The sequence below is a fragment of the Alnus glutinosa genome, chromosome 10 (genome assembly GCF_958979055.1).
Source record: "Alnus glutinosa chromosome 10, dhAlnGlut1.1, whole genome shotgun sequence".
NCBI classification, from domain to species: domain Eukaryota; kingdom Viridiplantae; phylum Streptophyta; class Magnoliopsida; order Fagales; family Betulaceae; genus Alnus; species Alnus glutinosa.
In genome coordinates, this window is record NC_084895.1 from 23,255,614 (window position 1) to 23,280,030 (window position 24,417).

The 24,417-nt window shown below is 34.2% G+C and overlaps 1 protein-coding gene across 1 annotated transcript; it reads left to right on the forward strand.

Annotated features, from left to right (window-relative positions):
- Positions 1-7,594: 7,594 nt before the first annotated feature.
- LOC133879221 (endoglucanase 13-like) lies at positions 7,595-13,037 on the forward strand. Its single transcript, XM_062317751.1, has 6 exons — positions 7,595-7,798; positions 8,660-9,073; positions 9,177-9,263; positions 9,355-9,507; positions 10,594-10,875; positions 12,717-13,037. The coding sequence occupies exons 1-6, from the start codon at positions 7,595-7,597 to the stop codon at positions 13,035-13,037; spliced, it is 1,461 nt and encodes a 486-aa protein (XP_062173735.1).
- The last annotated feature ends 11,380 nt before the right edge of the window (positions 13,038-24,417 follow it).

Here is a 24,417-nt window from a genome sequence, read left to right on the forward strand (position 1 = left end):
AGCTTCTCTGGGGACCTTCTTCATTTTTTCAGAAAACTTTTTTTTGAACCGCTCATTTCTCATTAATCTTCCAAAATTTTTGGCTAGCATGCCCACTGCTTTTTCTTCATCCTTAGAGTCGTCTCCATATGAGAGTTCGACCTTTTTCTTGGAAGCTTTCAGGGCAATAGTTTTCAGCTTCTTAACCAGAGGCAAGGACAGCTCATAAGTTTGAAGAGATCCCACCAACTCTTCAATCTTCATTTCCTCCAGATCTTTGCTTTCTTCAATTATAGTTACCTTAATCCTGAAATGGTCAGGTAAAGATCTTAGAATTTTATGTATGAGTTTTACATCCGAGACGGTTTTCCCAAGACTCACCATTTGGTTTTTTAGGTCACTCATCTTGGAGTAAAACTCTCCAAATGTCTCATCCTTCAACATCTTAATTTCTTCAAATTTGGAAATCAACATTTGAAGTTTAGCAGATTTAACAAGTTTAGTGCATTCTTATGTTGTTTCCAGAATTTGCCACGCTTCTTTAAAGAACTCACTATTTGAAATTCTTGTGAATTCAGATGGTGAGAGTACTTGACAAAGAGCATGGAGGACTTTATCATTGGAAAGTCGCGTGTTTTTAAAAGAACCGCAGACGAGCTTTCCAATAGCCATAGTTCGTACCATCAAAGGCAGAAACAGTATTAAAACTTTGAGAAATTTTATAAATTAGAAGGTAAAAAAAAAATAACACTCAAGAATTGAATCTAAACAGAGTGTACCAAGCTCTGATACTAATTAAAAAAATTTAAATTGACTTCTAATATAAACAAGTGTATGTGTGCACATATTGTCAACAAAATAGTATCAATGCAAAAATTAAAAGACACAAGAATTTTGTTAACGAAATGGAAACTCAATATGAGAAAAATTACTCCGGGGCAGCCAAATCCAGGATATCCACTATTTAGAATACAAGACTAGTTACAAATTAGTAACACTCACATACCCCTGATGCAGTGGTCGTACCTTACACTCTAACGTGTCACCTAACACGAATGCCTCCCAACCAGGTCTCCTACCTGAAGGAGTCTTCAATGGAATCATTTATCTTAGGGTCAACCCCTAATGTTAGTTTGTAGTTGGCCACATTCTGTTAGACAAAATCACTTTTTTGTAATGATGCTTTTTAACAGGGATTCCACTATTCAGAAGTGCTTCCAGAAGATTCTGCACAATTTGCAAGTTAGAAAATTCGGTTCCCTACCAGCTGTCCAGATGACGTGCCATACCATCCAAACGTCCAGCTGTCCACAGCTTCATCAGTCCGGACGATGAGAACTTTCTGTTCAGACCTTCCTTTGTGTCGAGAAGTTTCGAACTGCTCCAGTTTGCATCAGTCCGGAGGTTTTAGCAGCCCGTCCGGACGACACTCAGTGTTCGACCAAGCTTCAGGTTTTCTTTCCAAAACACAAATATGGGAAGATTGCTGCAACCGTTCAGACGACGTGGATTCCCGTCCGAACGAGCTAAATCCATATGGCAAGTATCGCATTCAAAATCCAGACGTCCAGACGCTAGTCATCATGGTCCGGACACGCGAGCATCAGATATGGAAATTACGTACATCAGATCAACCGTCCGGATGACCATCCTCCTGGTCCGGACATACGAAGCCTCCATATGGAAATTACTTGCAGTGGACGTGCGACCGTCCAGACGACAGGGCAACACCGTCCGGATGAGGCTTTCAAACAGGAAAAATTTTCAGCGAAATTTTCAAAATTTCGGTCCCACAGTTGTCCGTCCAGACGGCCCATGACTACCGTCCGAACGGCGCCCAATTTTATCAAGCCAGACGCTCATTTGAACCCTCAGCCTATAAATAGAGGCCCTTAGGCTTGAGAACTGCAAGAATTCGGTATTGAATTCCATTAGTGCTTGGAGAGCTATATTGTGAGGTTATTGAGCTGAGTTGATCTCTCTAAAGCTGTTGCTGTGTGTGCTGTTGATGCGCTTAACTTGAAGTCTATCTTAGGGGTTGGCCCTAAGGTAAAGGATCCCATTGAAGACCCCTTCAGGTAGGAGACTTGGTTGGGAGGCGTTCGTATTGGGTTACACGTTAAAGTGCAAAGTACGACCACTGCATCAAGGATATGTGAGTGCTACTATCTTGTAACTAGTCCTGTCTTCTGAATAGTGGATATCCTGGGTTTGGCTGCCCCGGAGTGGTTTTTCTCATATTGAGTTTTCCACTTCTTTAACAAAATTCTTGTGTTGTTTAATTTCCGCATTGTTATTATTTTATTAACACTTTGCACACACACACACACACTTACCTTGTGTTAGAAGTCAATTTCATTTTTCACCTAAGATAGACTTCAGATCAGCAATGGCTTCAGAGAGACTAACTCAGCACAATAACCTTACAATATAACTCTTTAAGCACTAAGGAATTCAATACCGAATTCTTGATGTTCTCAAGTCTAGGGACCTCTATTTATAGGCTGCAGGTTCAACTGAGTGTCGGGATTAATAAAACCTTGGCCCCGTCTGGACAGTAGTCATAGGGTGCCCGAACGGGCAACTGTACGATCGACTTTCCAAAATTTCGCTAAAATTCTTTCCTGATTTAAGCTGCATTCGGATGGTGTTGCCCTATCGTCCGGACAGTCACACTTCAGCTGCACACAATTTCCATATTAAGGCTTCACGTATCTGGATCAAAGGAATGGTTGTCCAGACAGTTGATCTAATGCACGCAATTTCCATATATGATGCTTGCACATTCGAACCATGAAGACTAGCGTCCGGACTTATGGATTTTGAATGCGATACTTGCCTTATGGATGAGCGCGTCCGGACGGGAATTCACATTGTCTGGACGGCTGCAACGATCTTCCCATATCCGTGTTTCGGAAAGAAATCCTGAAGCTGGTCGAACACTGAATGTCATCCGAAAAATGCTGCTAAAACGTCCGGACGGACGCAAACTGGAATAGTTTGAAGCCTCTCGACACAAAGGAAGGTCCGGATGGAAAGTTCTCGTCGTCTTGACGGATGATGCTTTGGACAGTTGGGCGTCCGGACAGTATATCACGTCGTCCGAACAGCTACAAGGGATCCGATTTTTCTGACTTGTAGACTGTGCAGAATCTTCTGGAAGCACTCTAAATAGCGGAATCCTTGTTTAAAAGCATCATTGCATAGAAGTGATTTTGTCCAACAATTTGAAGCTTCTCAACATAGAGGAAGGTTCGGACGAAAAGTTCTCGTCATCCAGACAGATAATGCTTTGGACAGTTAGGCGTCTAGACGGTATATCATGTCATCTGGACGGCCACAAGGGATCCGATTTTTCTGACTTGTAGACTCTGCAGAATCTTCTGGAAGCACTCTGAATAGCGGAATCCCTATTTAAAAGCATTATTACATAGAAGTAATTTTGTCCAACAAGATGAAACCTATCACAAACTGACACAACAAATAATAGATGGCAGATCTAGCATTTAAGCCAATAAATAGTCTACCTCCCTGGCGTGTGCAGGCCATACGTCGAGAGTGAAGAACCAGCATGGCTGTGATTGAATGCTGCTAGACTGGAAGAAGCCAGTGACCACCATGGAGAGGAGCGTGCCTTGGAAAAACTTGTTGAAGTGAGCAGATTTGACTTCGAAGAAAAAACACAAAACAAAAATCCAGGTCAGAAACTCTGATGGAGACATACCAAAAAGTCGCTTCCCAACCCAAATCCCGTGAAGTCTTCTGCTATGGAACACCAACCATTACCGGATCTAACCCGGTGGAACAAAACTCCACAACCCTAATGGCTATAAGACACCTAAACTCCATTAGATCTAATTAGGGAGTAACAAAAAAACCTCCCCACCCTGGAAGGGCAAGGAGGAAAGCACCACCGGGGGAGGGAGGCGTAGAATCTCCACCCCCTCCCCCCCCAGAACACAGCAAAAAAAAAAATCAAACTCTCTCTTTCTAGAAACTCTTGGGACCCTCTCTCTCTAACGATAGTCTTGGTTTTATATATATATAAACATCTTCGTTAAAAAAAATGAAAAAAAAAAAAAAAATTTATAAATGAGGATTGAATTACCTAAGTGAATAAATTTGATCAATTAGGATTAATTACAAATTTATACATTTGAAACTATTCAAATTATTTGTAACCTCTATATAAATAGAGAGTACATAATCAGATTAAGTTAACATATAGGAGCACAATATAGTTCTATTGAGTTCTTTCCTAGTAATTGACGTAAGTATCTAAAATCAAACCACTCGCAAATTAATTCTGTCTCCTTTTTCTTTATTTCTTCCTCTATCTTCCGGCCTCTTTCCAATTAATTACGTACTTCTTCACTGATGTCAAGTCAGCACAAAATTGGATTATGTCTGAAATGTTCAGCCAGGGTACGTAGCTCAACATGCCTATTTCCCATACTAAGATGTAATTCTTTTGAGCTGGGCTAGGCAGCAGGCTGGTTGGACCTTTTGGCCCATAACCACCCCCATTTTGGAAATATCCTTTGGTATTAATTACTTTGTAATTGGACAATTTTTCTTTAAATTGAGTTGGAGTACTGACAATATATGTCATTAGAATATGTGAAAATTGAAAATAGACGCAAAAATCATATACTTTAATTATGACAGGTAACAGTTTAATAAACTGAAATTTGAGAAATTTCAACTAACCCGTTTTATATGAGTTTGGAAATATCCCATTCAGCATGCTTTTGGCAATAAGCAGATAGCTAGTGAGACTTAATTTGAGTTCTAATTGGGGCCAATTTGTAACGACCTACTTCCCATGACACAATATTGTTCGCTTTTAGCTCTCCCGAACCAGACTCCTCAGGAGGTCATACATCCCGATACAACTCTTGCAGAAGCACGCTTAACTGCGTTGTTCTGATAAGTTCATGGCCAACACGGCTTTAAAACGTGTTATGTCAAGAATGATAAGTTTATACATATAAGCACATCCCATTCCCAGGCAATGTGAAACATCACAATCACCCCCTCTTGGGACCCAGCGTCCTCGCTAGCAACCCTCATGTGATCACCCCATTCTTGGCGTCCCAACAAGTGCCCTCTGGTGACCTTCATAGGCTTTTGCACGCTTTCAATCTCAGGTTGAACAATGACTCTGATACCAATTGTAACGACCCACTCCTATGATACAATATTATCCGCTTTTGACTCCCCCGAACCAGACTTCCCAAGAGGTCATAGCACGCTTAACTGCGGAGTTTTGATAAGTTCATGGCCATCACGGCTTTAAAACGTGTTATGTCAATAAAGGTGCGTTTATACATATAAGCACATCCCCATTCTCAGGTGATGTGGAACGTCACACCTTGACACCTTCTTTGTAGCATTTCCAATTCACCTATGGAGGTAAAGTCAATATCTTTTTTCATTGAAATTCAATCAAAAAAAATTATTTATGTTCAAAAAATCTCAATTTATTTTCACGGATTTATTTATGTTATGTGGCAACATATGCATATCCCATCTAGGCTTCGTTATGCATGTATTCATTTTTATGTGTATGTGTATACTCACTACAAAAATACATGATTTTTGTGACTGCATTTTAGTGGCCTTTCAAGATGTCTGAAAGGTCACTAAACAACAAAGGCATGTAATTAGTGACATTTCTAGAAGTTATGATTTAGTGGCGTGTCACTGGTTGACAGGCCACTAATTAAGGCAATTTTTATTTTTTTGGAAAAAAAAAATTCTGCAATCCATCCTAGACCCTAATTTATTACATTTCCATCAATCTGTGATCAACATAATCACAACAATTTACATTTTTATCGATAATCAACAATCACAACTATTAAAAAATCAAAATAAAAGTTCCAACAATCTATTGCATTTTCATCAATCCATGATCAACACAATCACAACAATTTGCATTTTTATCGATGATCAACAATTACAAACATATATATCATAGATATATAACAATCAAAACAAAAGTTTCAATAAACAAAATATACAATCAATCTCTATCAAGTGGTTCATAACAAATTATACAGATTACTATACAGAAACAAAATATCCCTAAATGTTACCCAATATTAGTTGTCAGCAAGATTTTCATGACCGGGTAACTGCACAGCATTTTCAGCAGCACCTGCGAGTGATAAAACGAACATAATTAGCAAACAATATGATCTACTCATATCAAGCCCTAAGCATTAAGCAACACATGAATATTTGATTTGCAATTTCGTCTTTTTTTTTTCATTTGCGATTTCGTCTAAGCTTTGTCTCTGCCTGTCGTCCAATGGGTGTTTGCGATTTCATCTTATTTTTGTCTAGATGTTTGCTATTTTGTCCATCTAAATACTCGATAGTATTTCAAGTCCCTTTCTTTTTTTTCTTTTTTATTTTTTTAATTGTATTTTCAAGTCATATTTTTTTTCTATTCACATTTTCAAGTCATTTGAATCTTCATACATATCACTCCACATATATGAAATGCAACAACTAAACAAGGCTTCCCCCAAATGCATGCTACAACCAACAAGGTTTCCGCCAAATGCATGCTTTGACAAACCAATGAACCATTGTTCAACCTAACCACGGTTGCTGTTGACTGGAGTTGCTGCCTAAGCAATTCAAACCTCATTTTATATAATTTTTTTTTTCTGAACAAAATAATTTACCAATCAGGATCAGGTAGCTATAAATTAGGAGTTATGTTAACATTATTTTAATATCTTAGTATCCTAATATCCACGAATGTCTCATTATGATTTATTTTTACATTATTTTTCTCTAACAATTTATGATAATACATGCAATGTAGTTGAACTTTTTTTGTCTATAATTTGACATAATATTGTTGAAAGTTGATAGTAAATTGATCGTGTCATCAACATTTTCTATTTATCTAGACAAACAGCCTGCAATCAATTCATTATGAATAATGATTCAATGCCACCTAAATATACAACTTTTTACCACCTTGCCTATGTGGCAAGGTGGTCCCCCACAACATTTTGAGTTTTTTTATTTTTTTAAAATAAATTAAAGTGGGGGACCACCTTGCCACATAGACAAGGTGGTGAAAAGTTGTATATTTAGGTGGTAGTGAATCACTACTCATTCATTATTTACTCAATTACACAATATATGACATGACCGGAAAGAAAATCATACCTTCCAAACATCCCCGGGGGAGGATATATAGTGCCTATGTATCTTTTATATGATATGATATTACACACAAAATAAAATCCCGACCATAAAATGAAGAAGATCCTGATTGTAAATGCTGTTTTGGAAATCCATCCTCAAAACCCACAATTTCATTAGATTTTATGTTTTCATTAAACCAACTAATTAATATGGAATGTTCCTCTAATTCCCATATATAAGTTTCTTATTCTCTGCCAAAATTGTAGAACTTGACATGCATTGACTCTTTGTGAAAAACAATTATATTATATGTAAAGCAAAATCTGAGTCGGGATTATGTTTAATTTCAAGCAATTACAGAAATAAATATTTAACTATAATGTTGTATATACGTGTCCCTATATATATATTCATAATAATTAATATTGTATTATCAGAAACCATGTCTTGTAGGAGTGTCTTTGGTTTGGTTATAAGCCTGCTCTCCACATTTTTGTTGGTTCATGGAGTTTCTTCAGTAGAATATGGGGTAGCTCTGACCAAATCCTTGTTGTATTTTGAGGCTCAACGATCAGGGAAGCTGCCATCTAACCAGAGAGTGAAATGGCGGGGAGATTCTGGGCTTCATGATGGTAGCGATGGAGGAGTAAGATCGATCATTTTCACCTTTTTAAAAAAAAATATATGTTTGTGTTAATTTGTCATCATCATCACTACATGCACCTTCACTACTTATAAATTGCTTAATTCACTTTTATGTATATCTATTAATTAATTCTATTAATCTTTTTCCTTTTCCATGACAAGGAATCAAGGATATATATATAAAGTTTTTCTGATATTGCTATTTTATTTTATTATATTTTTTTTGGGTGGGAAATTTTGAGAGAATATGATGAGCGAGTTTGATCATGATTTAAATTTAATTTAGGGAGAATATTTTAAAATTCCCTATGTTTTTTAGAATGTTGCATTTTAGACTTGAGCTTTCAATTTGGCTAATTTAATAACCAAGGTTTTTAAAGATTTTAAATCTAAAACTTTTAGCCATATTTTCTTCAAATAAATAACGAAATTCATGAAAAGACTATTATACCCTTCTCATTAAAAAAGAAAAACAAAACTTAATTAATGAGAAATTCTATAAACTATATTTTTATCTTACAATTATTCTACAATGTTATGTTGTAGTCTCAACCAATCATTCGATCAAAACTTGTTAAAAAAATATTAAGTAATTGGTTAGGACTGCTGCCACATCAGTATTGTGGGATAAAAATTTGATTGAAGCCACATCTGTCACTAAAAAAGTTTTTAAAATCCTTCAATCACATGCTAACACGTGTCAATAAGTTGTGAAATCACAATTTCAAACAATCTATTTTCTACGATTTGATTTAAAATCACATTTTTTGTCTACAAAATTGCAATATCAAACGTTCCTTAAGAATTGTAGGGGTAGCATTACTATTTATTGTACATACTTTTTATTTTTTTTTCATAATAGGTTGATCTTGTGGGAGGATATTACGATGCCGGGGACAACGTAAAGTTCGGTTTTCCGATGGCATTCACAATAACCATGCTTTCCTGGAGCGCAATAGATTTCCAAGCACATCTCAATGCTAAGAAGGAGCTTTCAAATGCACTGCACGCCATCAAGTGGGGCACGGATTACCTGATCAAAGCACATCCCAAGCCAAACATTCTCTATGGCGAAGTCGGTGACGGCGATTCTGATCATGAATGTTGGCAGAGACCAGAAGATATGACAACCCCACGCACATCTTTTAAGATTGACGATCAGCATCCGGGCTCTGATCTTGCTGCTGAAACTTCTGCTTCTCTCGCCGCTGCTTCTATTGCTTTCAAGCGAATAGACTCCAATTATGCTTCCCAGCTTTTAAACCATTCAAAACAGGTTTCCTATCATTCTTTATAATCATCATTAATATTCTTACAATATATTGTTATGGGAATTAATTAATTTCTTACAATAGTGTATGTCATTTGTTTACATGCAGCTCTATGATTTTGCACGCAATCACCGGGGGTTGTACCAAAACAGCATTCCTGTAGCAGGAAAATTCTACAGCAGCAGTGGATTTGAGGTATTGTCGTGGCAGATTGTAATTGGAACGTACTTGAATGTTTTGATTCACAAGAGATAGAGGAGCTGATCCTGTTTTAACGTACGTACAGGATGAATTGTTGTGGGCGGCTGCATGGCTTCATCGTGCCACCGGCGACCAAACTTACCTAGATTTCCTCGGCGGAACAGGGAACACTGGTGGCACCAGATCCATGTTTTCGTGGGATGACAAGTTCGTCGGCGTACAGGTCCTAGCGGCCAAGGTACCTACTTTTTCCCTTATTCACATACAATTAATAACTTAAAATAATGATAAAAATATATGCATATAACCGTTAACCGGAGTTGTTGATTTCCGATAACCGTCTAGGCGGTTGCGGTTAGCTGTTTTAGCCAATAACTGCTAACCATCTTTTCACCCCTACATATATATACTCCGGTGATGCCTAAGATATGATAATGCCTACAATTTGAATAATCAACTTGCATATGCAAAAATTTAATGTGTAAAATATTTTAGGAGAACTACTGCACTTACCCTGCCCTGAATTTAAGGATTTTACAATTATAATTAACCCCTTTTAATTTCATCTCTATTATTATGGTTTTGCGTTAAATCAAACGGCTAATAGGTGAAACATGTTATCTTATGCCCCTATATAATTTATAAAAATAAAAACTTGCCCTTAAGACATTAAAAAAAAAAAAAAAAAAAAAAAAAAAAAAAAAAAAACACGTAGCCATGGGTCATCAAATGTCATTAAAAGGGAGTATTTTAGTTATTTTGGCATCCTCTGTTAGGATTTAATAGAAATTTATAATGGATGAGTGAAATTAAAAGGAGTTGAAACTTGGGAACCCGACATTGCAAATTTTGTTAATTTGAGATTATGATTGCAAAACCCTTAAAAGATCGGTAATAAGTAATTAAATTAAAGTTTCTCCAATATTTTATATAGAAAAGCAATAACTCGCAAATAAAAAACAAGTTTGAAGTTTAGTATTAATTGAGTGTTATGCACGAGAATGTTTGCTTAATTAATTGGGTCAACTAGGAACACTATAAATCATACCCCTATCTCATGTGACATAAGGAAAATATTTAGGTATTACATGCAGCTTTTACTTTAACTTCTTTACATACATGCGACATTAATTATACCTTAGTGATAAAAAATAAAAAAAAAATAAAAAATAAAAAAATTAAGCAACAAAATTTGTCACGTCAATTTATAAAAAAACTTCTAATATCTCTAGTAGAACTCGTGAATTATGAGTGTGTGTATATATATATATATATGGGAGCTAAATACATGGTGCATGTATATATATATATGTTGTGTGGGCAGCTTGTTTTGGAGGGGAAGGTTGGGCGTTCAGGCAGATGGAAGGAGTACAAGTGGCAGGCAGAGCAGTTCATATGCTCGTGTCTTAAGAAAGGCAACCGTAATATTTTGAAGTCGCCGGGGGGTTTGCTGTGGTTTCAACCCTGGAGTAACCTTCAATACACGGCCACCGCCACATTCATTGCGGTAGTTTATTCCGACTATCTCACCGCCAAAAAGGCTTCCGTCCAATGCCTTGGTGGCATTGTACAGCCCTCTGAACTAATTGCGTTTGCCCAATCACAGGTATGTATGTACTATAATTAATTAATTTCCTCGTATTTACAATAAACTGTCTACATGCATGCTACAAACTTTATATTATAATTAAAAGGAAAAAAAATTATATTTAGTCTATAGGTTTTTATCTGATTTGAATTTAGTCATTAGGTATGTTTTTAATTTCGAGAATAGTTTTTAGGTTTTGCCAAGATTTTAAATGTCTCTCTATCACTTTTCTGTTAAAAGGAATAGTTTATATCCTATGTCACATGTGTTTCAATTGACATGCTAACATTCATGTCAACACGTACCTAATATTAAGAGAAATGCTAAAACTCATTCTAGTGTTTTTTTGGGGTCCTTCTATGCTGACATAACACCTTATTTTATTTTTTTTATTTTAATAAAAATAGGAGAAAGAAATCAAGCTGTAGTTTTTTTTTTATTATTAAAAACAGGGTGTCATGTTAGCATAGAAGGACCCCAGAATGATACTAGAATGAGCTCTAGCATTTCTCTAATATTAATGTCATATCTTTAAGCGCCAAATCATCTAAAAAAAAATCAAAAACAAAAGACCCCAACTCCGGCCAAGTCCAAAAACAAAAACTTTATTCTTTGTCATCTAAGCAATCTTCTAGATTTGTAGCGTTAGAGGAAAAACCATTAACTTTGACGCTGAGGTAGACTCTAACGTGTCAAATGAGACACACGTGATAAATAGAAAATCGTTTATTTTGACGGTAAAGTGATAGAATAACTAATTTAAAACTTGAGTAAAACTTTAGAACCTTATTCTTAAAATTGAAAACTCAATGACTAAATTCAAATTAGATGAAAATTTAGGGATTAAATATAATTTCCCCCTAATTAAAAAGCCAAAAACGGAAAGACAAGAAATACTTAACCCAAAAAGAAAATTATGAAAATAAATAATGATAATGAAATTGTCATATAAGGGTACGAGTAATTTACTCGATCGACAAACAAATTAGGAGTTGAATTTTTAATTTTGACAATTAAAAGCTTGAGTTTTCGTCTTGGGACAAATAAATAAAAACCGGCTAATTAATTTTCTGTCAATTTTTAAACAAATTAACAATCTGCCAACTATCAGTATATCCATGCATGTCAAACTAATTAAAGCACGACACATGAAAATGTAAGGTACTTAAGCCATGTCAGCATCTCATCAATGCCATGTCATCCTAGCTAGCCACAGGTCACCAGTGGGTCGCCATGTGGCTGGGATGTGCCCGGTCATAGAGATAAATGTAGAAATAATACACTTTCATAGTTAAATATTCAAACTTTAAAAAATATCAATTTAGTGTATCAATCTTTTAATTTTTTCTTTTTTAAAAAAAAAAATTCAACCATCTATTTGAATTTTTCGTAAAATCTTGCTAAAATTTTCAAAATATTCCAATATTTTTTTAAAAAAAAAAATTATAAAAATTTTCAAAGATTCAAGTATGCATGAGTTTTTTTTTTTTTTTTTTTTTTTGCAAATTCTGTTAAATTCTTAATTACCAACACTTCAATCCTTGCATTTTTTTTTTCCTAATAGAAAGTATGGGTATTTTGAGAATTTTGACAGGATTTAATAGAAAATTTTAACAGAATGTTAAAATTAAAAGATAGATACTCTTGAAAATTGACACTTTTTAAAGTTTAAGTACTTAATTACAAAAGTGATCAAAGATCAAAGATTATAAGTGAAGTTTTTTTTTTTTAATTTCAATTTTACGAAATACAAAACATTTAAAAAATCTGAGAAAACCTGATTTGAATGGGATATATATATATATATATATGTTGAATTTTTGGGTGCATTAACTTTTGCTTCCAATTAAATACACTAGGTGGATTATATATTGGGTGAAAATCCAAAAAAGATGAGCTACATGGTAGGATTCGGGTCAAAGTATGTGGAACAAGCTCATCACAGAGGAGCATCCATTGAATCCATAAAGAAGAAGCCTGAACCTGTGACATGCAAAGGAGGGTTCGACTTATACTTCAACAAGAACCAGCCCAACCCAAATGTCTTGGAGGGTGCAGTCGTTGGAGGCCCCGATGTGAACGATCGCTACACCGACTCCAGATCTAACTTTCAACAGGCCGAACCCTCAACTGTTATCACTGCACCACTCGTCGGCGTTCTCGCTCGCCTTGCCTCGTGATCAGACCCATCACTTTCAAGTTTTCAAATGCATGCATGCGGATGCCTAACATGCATTTTACGTGCATGGGCATCCAAGGAATTAATATCGATAAAGTAGTTATTATATAGCAATAATAGCATTGTAATGATAGAATATAAACTGATCACTACAAGAAAATTGGTCTTTAATGAAGGTCGTCGAAAAGAAAAAAAAAAATAATAATTATGGGTTGATTTTCAGTGTTACATTATTCCAGTTATACAACAATCATATAACCGTAAACTGCCTACTAAATAGCATTACTCATTATTTAATAGTAACAATTTTCTTGTATGCCAGTTTGAAGAACATATATTAAGTAATGAGAACATATTATTCTTTTAAAATCACAATTTGATCAAAATTTAATAGTGATCTATCATAAATAAAATGGCTTGTATATAGGCTTGTATAGCTTCATTTTTTTAATTTTTAACTTTATAATGAAAACATATTAAGTTTTTTTTTTCTTTTAAAAAAAAAAAAATGATCTTCGTAATGTAATAGATATAATTAGTTGAATTATTGTAATTGTGAGTTTAGATATAGATATAAGTGCATTTGTGTGTATATGATGAGTGAGCTTGTGTATGTATATATGTGTGCATATGAATGTATATATAAACTATAAGAGAAACATATAAAAAATTGAGATTAGATTCTTTAAGATTTGAGTTAATTTTTCTAATTACTCAAATAATAAATCTTAACTATAATTAAGTACCTAATAATTGGTATTAATTTTTTTTAAAAAAAAATTGAACAATCGCGACATTTATTTTATATATGGAATGACTAAATTAATTGAGTAGCTCGTGAACGAGTTCAAATTAAAAACAAAAAAAAAATGAACAGAACTTGAATAGATTATCTGGTTCGATGATAAGCTCGGCTCATGTTCGAAAAAACAAAATTAAATAAACCGAACATAAACATTCAATACTCAGCTCGACTCTCGCTTACAGGCCACTTAATTTCCAACAATCTAGATGCAAATTCTATGGTTATTATCACTTGTGTCTAATCATTTTCACAATCTTGTTACAGCATATTTGGATTCATTGGATACCACAATCCAAATTTGTATCTGTCTGGCAATTATTGGTGAATAAAATCCAAAAGTATCAAGATCGACCATCTTGGTCCTCCACCTCAATTGAGGGACACCTAGGTGCCAGGACCTGAAGCCTACACAGAACAAGATCCCAGGAGATATGTCTGTTCGGAAAAAGAAAAGAAGACAATTAGGTCCACCCTTTAATTTAACCCTACATTTGAAATATTAAAGTACAGTGGCCGGAAAAACAATAACGCAGCAAGAAGCATGTTTTTAAGTTTAAATAATTTTAAGAAAGTTAGCAATGAAAATTGAAGTAGAAAATAAATGTATTAATTAAGACTAAGATTAATTTAAATTGACTTGTCAATTAATTGGTTGTGCCATATGATAAATCATAACTTTACTAAATCTATCTCTTTCACGTATATTTTCTGGTTTGAAAAAACAACCAGACTAGCTACCAAATTAAGCCATAATTTTTATAATAATTGTTATAGCATGTTTGGGTGAGAGATATTTTTCAAATATCAAATTCTACTAAGATTTTATCTATTTAAAAAATAAAATAAAAAAATTGTCTCAGGTCTTTTAAACCGTTCAAACATAATTTTAAAAAGCAAATTTTCTTAGTATTCACAATTTTTCAAAAAATAATACACCCAAACGAGACATTTAATGATCAAATTTATTATTTTTTATCAGCATAAATTTTTAAAATAATTAATGGTTTATCGTATATGCTATCAAAATCATAATTTTGAATTCTAACATTGACTTTGTACTAACCTCGCGTAAAAAATATATATATATATTAATTAAAAAATTAAATTCATCATTTATATGTATTAAGTTGGGGAGATAATCATAACCCATATCCTAGCTCATTTCTTAACGAGTGCATACATCTAGCACAAAATTTTGGCCTGGTTTTATAACGTTTTTTCTCTTAGCAAAAATATCAAAGGTGGTGTTTGACAAACCGTTTTAAGGGCCTTTTTTTTTTCTTTTTTCTTTTTTTTTCTTTTTTTTTTGGTGACATGATACAAAGGTAAAACGAGCTTTGAGTTTTTGTGAGAAAAAAAAGTTATTTGTTAATGTTTTAACATTTTTCTTTTGGTAGAAATTAAGGAAAAATGAAGGGAAAAAATGGTAATTGTCAGATAGACATAAAAACATTGAAAAAAAAACTCTTTTAGTACCATGCACCTATTGGATTCCTTTTTTTAAAAAAATAAATAAATAAATAACCGGAGCTACTCTTTGAACTACAAATCAACAAATATTACAAAGACGGATATTTGAACTACTCTTTAACAATAAAGCACTCCTAACAAAGAAAAGATGGTTGATCTAGCTAATAAGCCATAAAAAGTGTAGTAAAATCTGCAAACTTAACAAATACACTTTCAAAAACTACTCTAAAAAAAAAAAGAGAAAAAACCCACTACAGAAAGCATCTAACACAAGCCGATGTCGGAAGAGATCATGTGCTTGTCGTGTAGGAACCGGTGAAAAAACATTGATATGGTCTCAAAAGTAGATGTAGAAGAAGAAAGCTCAACCAAACTTTAGCCAGTGACACGAATGCATGGAGATGTCGCTTTCCTACGAGACGTTTCATGTTAACCTTCCGGCCTGAAGAAACCAAAAAACAAGAAAAAAATAAAAAATAAAAAAATACAAAACTCCATAGCTCTAGAAGGATTAGGAGATCCAAAGTTCCATATCCTTAGAAAGATTAGGAGAACAAAAACTCAACTGAATCTAAGCCGAGAAAAAAACAAAAACCTCCGTAACCTTAAAGGGACTAGGAGAGAAGTATCATCCCAAGAGAAAAGTGTGGAGCCTCCCTCCTCCTCAAACATCTCTTTTCTTTCTTTTTTTTCTTTTTTTTTTCTTTTATTTTCTCTTTAGGGCCGGCTCCGAACTAGCTAGTCTCTTTTTCTTAATTTTCTTATTGGATTTCTGAATTACAGGCAGCGTACGATTTGGTACTCAGTTGAGTTGGGGTTGCTCTCACTCTGACGTGAGAGCCGTACGGCAATGTTGGTCAGTCATGGCAGAGACTGCCAGCGCAGCACAAGGAATCGAAGCAAACGACAAACGTGTCGTATAAAATGTTCAAATCCACTCGATGGCTACATGCTACACGTGATTTCCCCCCTCATAATTTTCCTTGTCATTATTTACTTCTTGTTTTTATTCTATTATTATTATTATTATTATTATTATTATTATTATTATTATTGGTTGGAATTGGTTTTATTTCTTCCATTTTTTTAGTTATTGTAAATTTGAGCCCTCAACTTTTCAAACTTCAAATTAACACCCTTAATTTTTCTATTTGATTTCAATGGAATCCCCTCATCAAGATCCATTAATTGCTAGGCCGGGCGAAAAGTGCTACCCGATAGGTTGTAAATGCGGATGCAGTTATTGACAATATTTGCATTCGTATCATGCGATTATTATCCGCATCCGTACAGTTATTAAATATGATTATTATTTGATTTTCACATTTTGAGGTAATGTGCCTTCTTTGAGTTCCTATTAAGGCCTATTTTAAACGATTTTAAAAAACAATTTGAACATATTTTTAGTGTTTTGGACATGTTTTATATGAGAGAAGAAAAAAACCTAATCATAGCTAAACAAACAATTCTTGCCAAATTCAAAACGACGTCATTTTAGTGAATTTATTATTATTATTATATAAAAGGAATGTGGATGCGGTTATTAATCGCATCCGCATACCCTAACCGCTATCAGCATCTGCATATGCGAATAGTGGATAACGGGTATCGGATAATTGCGGTTAATACCAGCCCGCATTTACAGTCCTACTACACACTACCACCAGTACAGTACTCCTAAGTGGATACTCTCTGAGATGGTACTAAAAATTACCATTAAATCTAAAATTCGATAGTACGTGATCCATTTTAAATCTAATGAAAAATTTTAGTGTCATATCATAAATATGCATTTAGGAGCATAAGAGTAAAAATATGTGTAGCGTTTCTCTTAGCCAAAGCAATTAACTAAGAAACATACCGACATGGACACCACCTATTGGATTGTTGCTATTCAGGCCAAGTCGATCACATGCAAATCACTAGGATTTTCAAGATCTCATGGCTACGTGCCCGTAGCTTTTGTTCCTTGGGGGTTGCGGGTGTCTTATGGTTAATTCTCTAAAATTTGTATGTGAAATGTTTAGTTTTATTCTTACATATTTTTTTTGTTATTTTCTTATAAAAAATATGCAAATTTACCATTAAATATATTAAATCCACATGATGTAGATTTCATAAATTTAACAATAAATTTACAAATAGTAAATGACACCAAACACATCCGAATTTGTTTTTGGGCATCACAAACTGCTGCATTTCACGAAGCCATGATCTTGGCTGTTCAACACATGAACTTAAAAAATTGTTTTCATCTTTAACAGCATGTATAAAGTACTGTTAAATGGGAAAAGTAGGGTTAGAGAAATGACAATTGAGGTGTGTTCATCACGTGAAAAAGAAAAGAAAAAGAAATTGTGTTTATAGTTGTTTGTAATCCTTATTAATTGTTGTTGTTGTGAATGCCCCAGATGTGATCATCACAAATTCACGATTGAGATATGATCATCACATGATTCACATACCTTTTTGACACGCGCGCACAGCGCCCAAGGCCATAAGCTGATGGATAACATACTTTAACTTTTGTAACATTCCTTTATTTTTTTTTTTTTGTTAAAAAAAAAAAAAAAAAAAGTACAACATTTGATCTAGACCACCAATAGGTTTCAAAATAATTCATCTTTTGGCCCAATTCTTCTTAGTTGGCCTTGTGTACAGAAACTTTTGTCTTATCTAGAGATTGTCGGCTCCAATTTTGGGATTGCTGATCAATTAAGTTTGGAGTAACTTGGTGAATTATATTTTACAAGCTGCAATTTTTTTTTATAATAAGAGAATTTTTTGTCGGATTATAGAGTTATTTTACATTAGGCTTCTAATTATCGGTAAAGACTTCAACTCCTCATTACCGAGTGCGTACTTTTAGCCCTTGGGCATTAAGCCGGACCTAAGACACTAAAAACGTGGCTTCGCCCATACATCTACACGAAGACTTTGTCTTGGCCCTAGGGAATAAGACCTACGTCACGCGCTAGGCACTCCAACACTAGCGGTCCCGACTAGGCATCTGATACCTAACACACTTCTCCCTCGATATTAAAGGTGAGAAGCAACCTTGATTGCGAGTACACACAAGATCCTCAATGCCCAACTAATTAGACAAGTCGGTCAAAGGAATCGATGGGTTACTAGAGGAGTAAGACCATATTATCAATAGACCTCTAAGGCTCGACTGCTAAGAATCACAATTAAGGAGGCCTTAAGAGGACCATATTTTACAAGCTACAATTTTTTTATAATAAGAATTTTTTGTCGGATTAGAAAGTTATTTTGTAATAGGCTTCTAATTATTGGTAAAGACCTCAAGTTCTCATTACCGAGTGCGTAGTTTTAGCCCTCAGGCGTTAAGTTAGACCCAAGACACTAAAGTCATGGCTTCGCCCATGCATCTACACAAAGACTTTGTCTTGGCCCCAAGGAATAATGATTTGACAACTTTACTGACAACGATTCGAGAAGTATGGAGTCACGAGCTCGAGGGGTTAAGACTTATGTCACGAGCTAGGCACTCCAATACTAGCGGTCCCGACTAGGCACCTGATGCCCAACACTTATCCTCCGATATTAAAGGTGAGAAGCAACCTTGATTGTGAGTACACACAAGATTCTCAATGCCCAACTAATTAGACATGTCGGCCAAATGAAGCGATAGGTTACTAGAGGAGTAAGATCATATCACCAGTACATTCTCAAGGCCCAACCTTAATGTTCCATCAACCGCCAAACCTAACTCAACCGAGTTCCCGTAGATTTGTTAACAAGCTAACCATCCAAGGGAACTTTGGGGCTACTAGAGGACCATGTTATCAATTGGCTTTTAAGGCTCGACTGCTAAGAATAACAATTAAGGATGCCTTAAGAGATGTACATATCAGCAAAGTCGAGACCATGCTAGGACCAAACATGGTGCGGCCAAGTCCACACCAGGTTTGAGACTAACAACAGGATGCACCTTTGTCTCAATGGGACGTACCACATTTGATCGCCTCTTCCGTCTGGTCATATAACAACCTCCCACGCCAGAAACTACCTCATTGTCCTTATATCCCCTCAACAAAAAATCTAGCTAGAGGCTCATAAAGCCCTAGGGGAGAGAAGGCGGGAACACCAACCTATATATAGATGGCGAGACCCCTCCATCATGCAGGCAATTACTCTCACGCACTACCACACATACATACACACATAATTATGTATGCTTTGCTATAGATATAAGAGTGCTGTTACGATTAATGATTTTTTCACTATAAGTTCCTTACAAACTATTGTAATAATCCACGTGACTTAACGCATTAGCGACTAAAAAGTGAATTGTACATGACAATCCACATAATACTTATCCCGTTTACAAACGTGACAATCCACGTAATGCTTATCATGTCAACCACTAAAATTTAAATTGCCATATGACAACCAACGTGATATTCATTTTCATACTTTATAAACTAATTAACACGAAATTTTGTAAGAAAAATAATAAAAATTATAATACCACGTGATCAGCCACTCTCAACCGCTAATGAGAGTGCAATTAGCATCATCCTACATAAAGCATGGTACTAGAGTGTTATATATATAAACAAATAATATTGCTGGGAAACTACAAAATGCTTCCAAATTAATTGAAATATTCGCAAACGACGTACAGTCTCGTCTCTCCTCTACCAACTTTCCATTAGCTGTGATATCACGATCTAATTAAGTAATTAACTTCAATCATTCCAAACCCCACCTTATTTATTTAATCTTTTTTCCAATACAATGAATCTCTCTCTCCTTTTCCTCTCTCATACGTGGAGAGATAACATTCCACGTGCGTCCGACCAAACATTGTGGGAAAATCCTAAAACGACAAATCGTAGAATAGTTTATCTATTATTGCATTGCAAATGACATCTTACCACACACTTTTTTTTTTTTTGTTTTTTGCTATTGTTTCTACGGGCTCCGATGCCTACAGCCTACCCACAAAAAGTCAAGTCCCCTCGGATCAATAGTTTAGAAATAAAACAAAACAAAAAAAATAAAATAAAAAACCTCTAATCCTAACTTTTTGGTGTTTGTCTTGTCAAATTAACGTTACTCACATCAGCTCAGTTGTCGTTTAATCATCATCCTCTCTCTTTATTATTTTTTAAATTTTGTTTTTATGCGTTTGTCTTTAAGATAATTGATGACACACTAAAACATTAAAGAGTAGAGGTGAAGAATTTGAATCATAACTCTACGCTTAATATTTTATTTTAATTAAATATTTTACGTATATAAATTAAACTTTGAAATGCTCGAGAGTATCGATCAAAACTATATAAACTCATGGATAAAATATATTTTTTTCTTTGTAATTTATTTTTGATTTGGTACTTACCTTATAAGATAATAACTTTTAAAAAATTGATTGTAATTAATTTCAAATTAAACTTTGTGTTTGAAAATGTTTAGGTTTTATTTAACAAATTTAAAGGGTTTAGATTTCCTCAAAACTTAATAAATTTTTTCATCACGTGTTTGTGAAATTATTCACAAAACATAGTTTTTTTTTTTCTTTTTTGTTTTCCTTTTTTATTGATGTGATCCAATAAAAACTTAAAAAATATATAAGATTAGAAGTCTCTAAAAGTCTAAACTAAAGCAACATTATAAAACAGAAAAGAAAATTGGAAAAAGTAACCATAGTAGTGCTCGAGGCAAGAAAAAAGAACAACGAAACAGCCAACTTTTTATCCTACTGGAACTCACTAAAACCTTGGTGCCCAAAGCCTGCATGACCCCAAAAGAAAAGATTCTTGTTTTTGCCATAAAAAAATCATCTCTCTTCGAAAGATTTCTCGCATGGATTATATTAATGTTTATTTATGTGTATATAAGTTCTTGGTCATTCTCCTCTTACAAGTTGATTTTCAAAAGTGAATTATACCTGAAGTTTGTATTATTTGATATAAAAAACGCAACCATGTCGAGTATGAGATCGAATGAGTTACGGCTTTAAAATGGTCGAGTCACAGAAGGGACGACCTATAGGCTAGATTAAAATTTCTTTTGTATTATGTATGAGCATAGTTTTAAGCCGTTGAGTATTGATAGATGAAAGAAACTGCTAGAAGAAAAAAGACTACCATTCAGTCAGCATCGATTAGGCTGCTGTAAACGTTGGTTGCTAGAAATGGGAATCGATAAATATTGGAAGTTGGACCCAAGCATCAACATTTGGGGCATGGTTGAAGAAGTTGGAACTGACATATATAGGTGAGTGTAAGACTTTTGATGGAGAAAATGAAAAAGAGAATAAAGGGGCAACTCTGAGAAAAGTAAGCCAAAAATTTTAGTAATGGAAAAGAAAGATAGCATATCAAATGATAATATAAAGTTCCTCCCCACTTCATCAGGTAAGTAATTTAAAAGTTTTGCAAAAGATTCCCACTGCAATCATGTCTAAAAGTTTGCAAAAGATTTCTGCAGCTGTGGGAGGGAGGGGGGACAAAGTTTTCAAGAGGCAAAAGGGAAAGTGATCACCAATATATCCTTATAATTTATTTTTCCACTAAATCACCTCTGTCATAATTTTTGTCCTTTTCTTTGATATTGAAGGCTAAATTATGCTATTATATCAAAGTGAAATAAAATCAATCACAAAAAAAAAAAAAAAAAAAAAAAAAAAAAAAATCGAAGTTAAAGTTGCACTTGATAGTATGATCTTTAGAAGGAAAAATTCTATATTATTCCAAAGAAAAAAAAAAGGCTTAAATACATTTTATTATCATAAAATTTGTTAAGTAAGATTAAAATATTAAATAAGTTTCCACACTTTTAATAACCAAATCAAGTCCCTAAAGTGATGAGGCCGGTGCACAAAACATTTTCTTTCTCTATCTTTTCCTTCAAAATAACTAAACACTAAGAATACGTTATGCAGGGATGAAACATTGTACTCGGCATTGATCGATAATGATATCCATGATTTTCTTTAAAAAAAAAACACTAAGAATATATATGTTTGGTACGCGGAATGGTTATTTTATTAGGAAAAAAAATATAGCCTTATTATGAATAGAAGAAAGTGAAATAAAATAGTATTGGCGTTAAAGTAGACATATACTCCAACACTTGAAATATTCATTCCCATAGCGTATGAGGGAATGACTATTTCCTAAATTGAGAAATATCTATTCCTATTAATTTAAGAGAAGTAACTATTCCTGAATTTAAAGAAAATATATTCTTTCCTAGTAAACGAAAGAATAAAATTGCTTAAATATATTTTTTAGATGCTCTTCGGTTTATTTCAATCGGAGGAGAGCTTGTTCATGTTATAAACAAAAGGGTAAAATTCTGTTTACATGAATGGACAACACTCTAATTGATTGGAAAATGCTAGAGGTACTTACACTTTTACAAAGGGAGGCTTACAAACTGACGTAGCATTTATACAAAGACGAAAATGCCCTTCTTTTTACCAGCTCAAAATCTATCTCCAGCAGTCACCCCTCTCGCCAGCCGTTCTCCCCTCACTGAAGAAGCATGGCCAAACTGCAGAGAATCACATTTCCAAACCCATTTCCGAACCCATGAAAGGATGACCGGCCGTTCTCCCCTCAAGCGCCGGTCGTACTCTCGAGTGGCGTCATCTGGTCGTTCCCGGCCGTCTATCCTGGATCCTGCCCATCCTCGGCCAGAACGGCCGGGATCTGGCCCTTCCCCAACCAGAAGCATGGTCGGGGTCGGAGTGGTCGTGGCCGACTTGCTAAGTTTCCGACAAGGTGGGTTCAAGAGATGAAAGGATATTTTTGTCTATATATTAAAATTTATTTTAACTTATTTTAATAATAAGCTGATGTGGAGCCTCTCACGAGGCTTTATATCAGTTTTTAAGCTTCCTTTTATAAAAGTTCAAGTAAAACCCCTAGCATTTCTGAATTGATTTGAACAGAAGAAGATCTGATCCACATTGATTGATGATGTCCATTCGTTATTTTCTTTGTTTTCTGAGCTTTACATTGATGATGTTTACTATAAGCTATGGTTGTCCTTATAGCCTTCTTTAAAACCCCAAGGGTCAATTTTTTTTTATTTTTTTGTAAGTCCCAAGGGTCATTCTTATTTGTTAACCTAATTTTTTGAGGGAATTTGTTAACCTAATTAACTTTGAGTTAAATAATGAAGAAGGGAAATGCTATTTTTTTTTTTTTTGGTCTTACAAATTCAGATTATTGATGTGAAAAAGAAATGGATTGACACTTCAGAGTACAAAATATATACCACGAAATATAAAATAGCATTTTTAAGAAAGGAAGAGTTATAGAACTTACACGAAAACAAATTATATATAGGGATAATTTCATAAAAGAGTATTAAATTATACATTGTTTTGAGATAAATGTACTGAACTAGCAAACATTTTAAACTGTGATATCTACGTTTCCAAACGTCTCACTTAAAGGCACTCCGTTAGGATTTGCTGTTAAATCCTGTCAAAATTTTTAAAATAATACAGTGTTTTTTTTTTTTAAAAAAAAAAAATTATAATTTTTTTAAAATATTCAAGTATAAGTATTTTTATAAATTCCGTTAAATTCTTACTAACACCTAAATCCGAACATTATTTTTTTCTTTTTTTTTTCCTAAAAAAAGAGGGGTATTCTAGATACTTTGTTATGATTTAATCGCAAATCTTAACAGAGTACCCTTAAGTGAGACGTTTGGAAATGTAAATATTTAAGTTTTAGACGTTTGCTAGTTCAGTACCCTTATCTCAAAACGACGTATAATTCGATACCATTTTGTAAAATTATTCCTTATATATATACACACACACATACATTCCCTTGAGTTTGATGAGTTAACAATTGATAGCGGTCTCTAGTAGATGTGCGAAAGCTTCTATAAAATTTAACTTTTTCAAAAAGTTTTGAGCAGCCTCCCGACTTAATAAGGTAGGTAGACCTCATATGATTCTCATATTATTTTTTTTGTCCCAATTATTAATAATTCAGACAAAATTATTGCAAATTCAAATATGTTAACCATTATGATTAATGCCTACAAATCCATTATGACTCTAGTTTGAGAAGGGATGTAACCAAAAGTGGTCAAAAACAAATAATAA

Excerpts from the sequence above, each read along its gene's own strand:
- LOC133879221 (XM_062317751.1), top strand. The coding sequence starts at position 7,595 with ATGTCTTGTAGGAGTGTCTTTGGTTTGGTTATAAGCCTGCTCTCCACA. Across the intron at positions 7,799-8,659 it reads ATGATGGTAGCGATGGAGGA|GTTGATCTTGTGGGAGGATA; the intron begins GTAAGATCGATC and ends TTTTCATAATAG. Across the intron at positions 9,074-9,176 it reads TTTTAAACCATTCAAAACAG|CTCTATGATTTTGCACGCAA; the intron begins GTTTCCTATCAT and ends GTTTACATGCAG.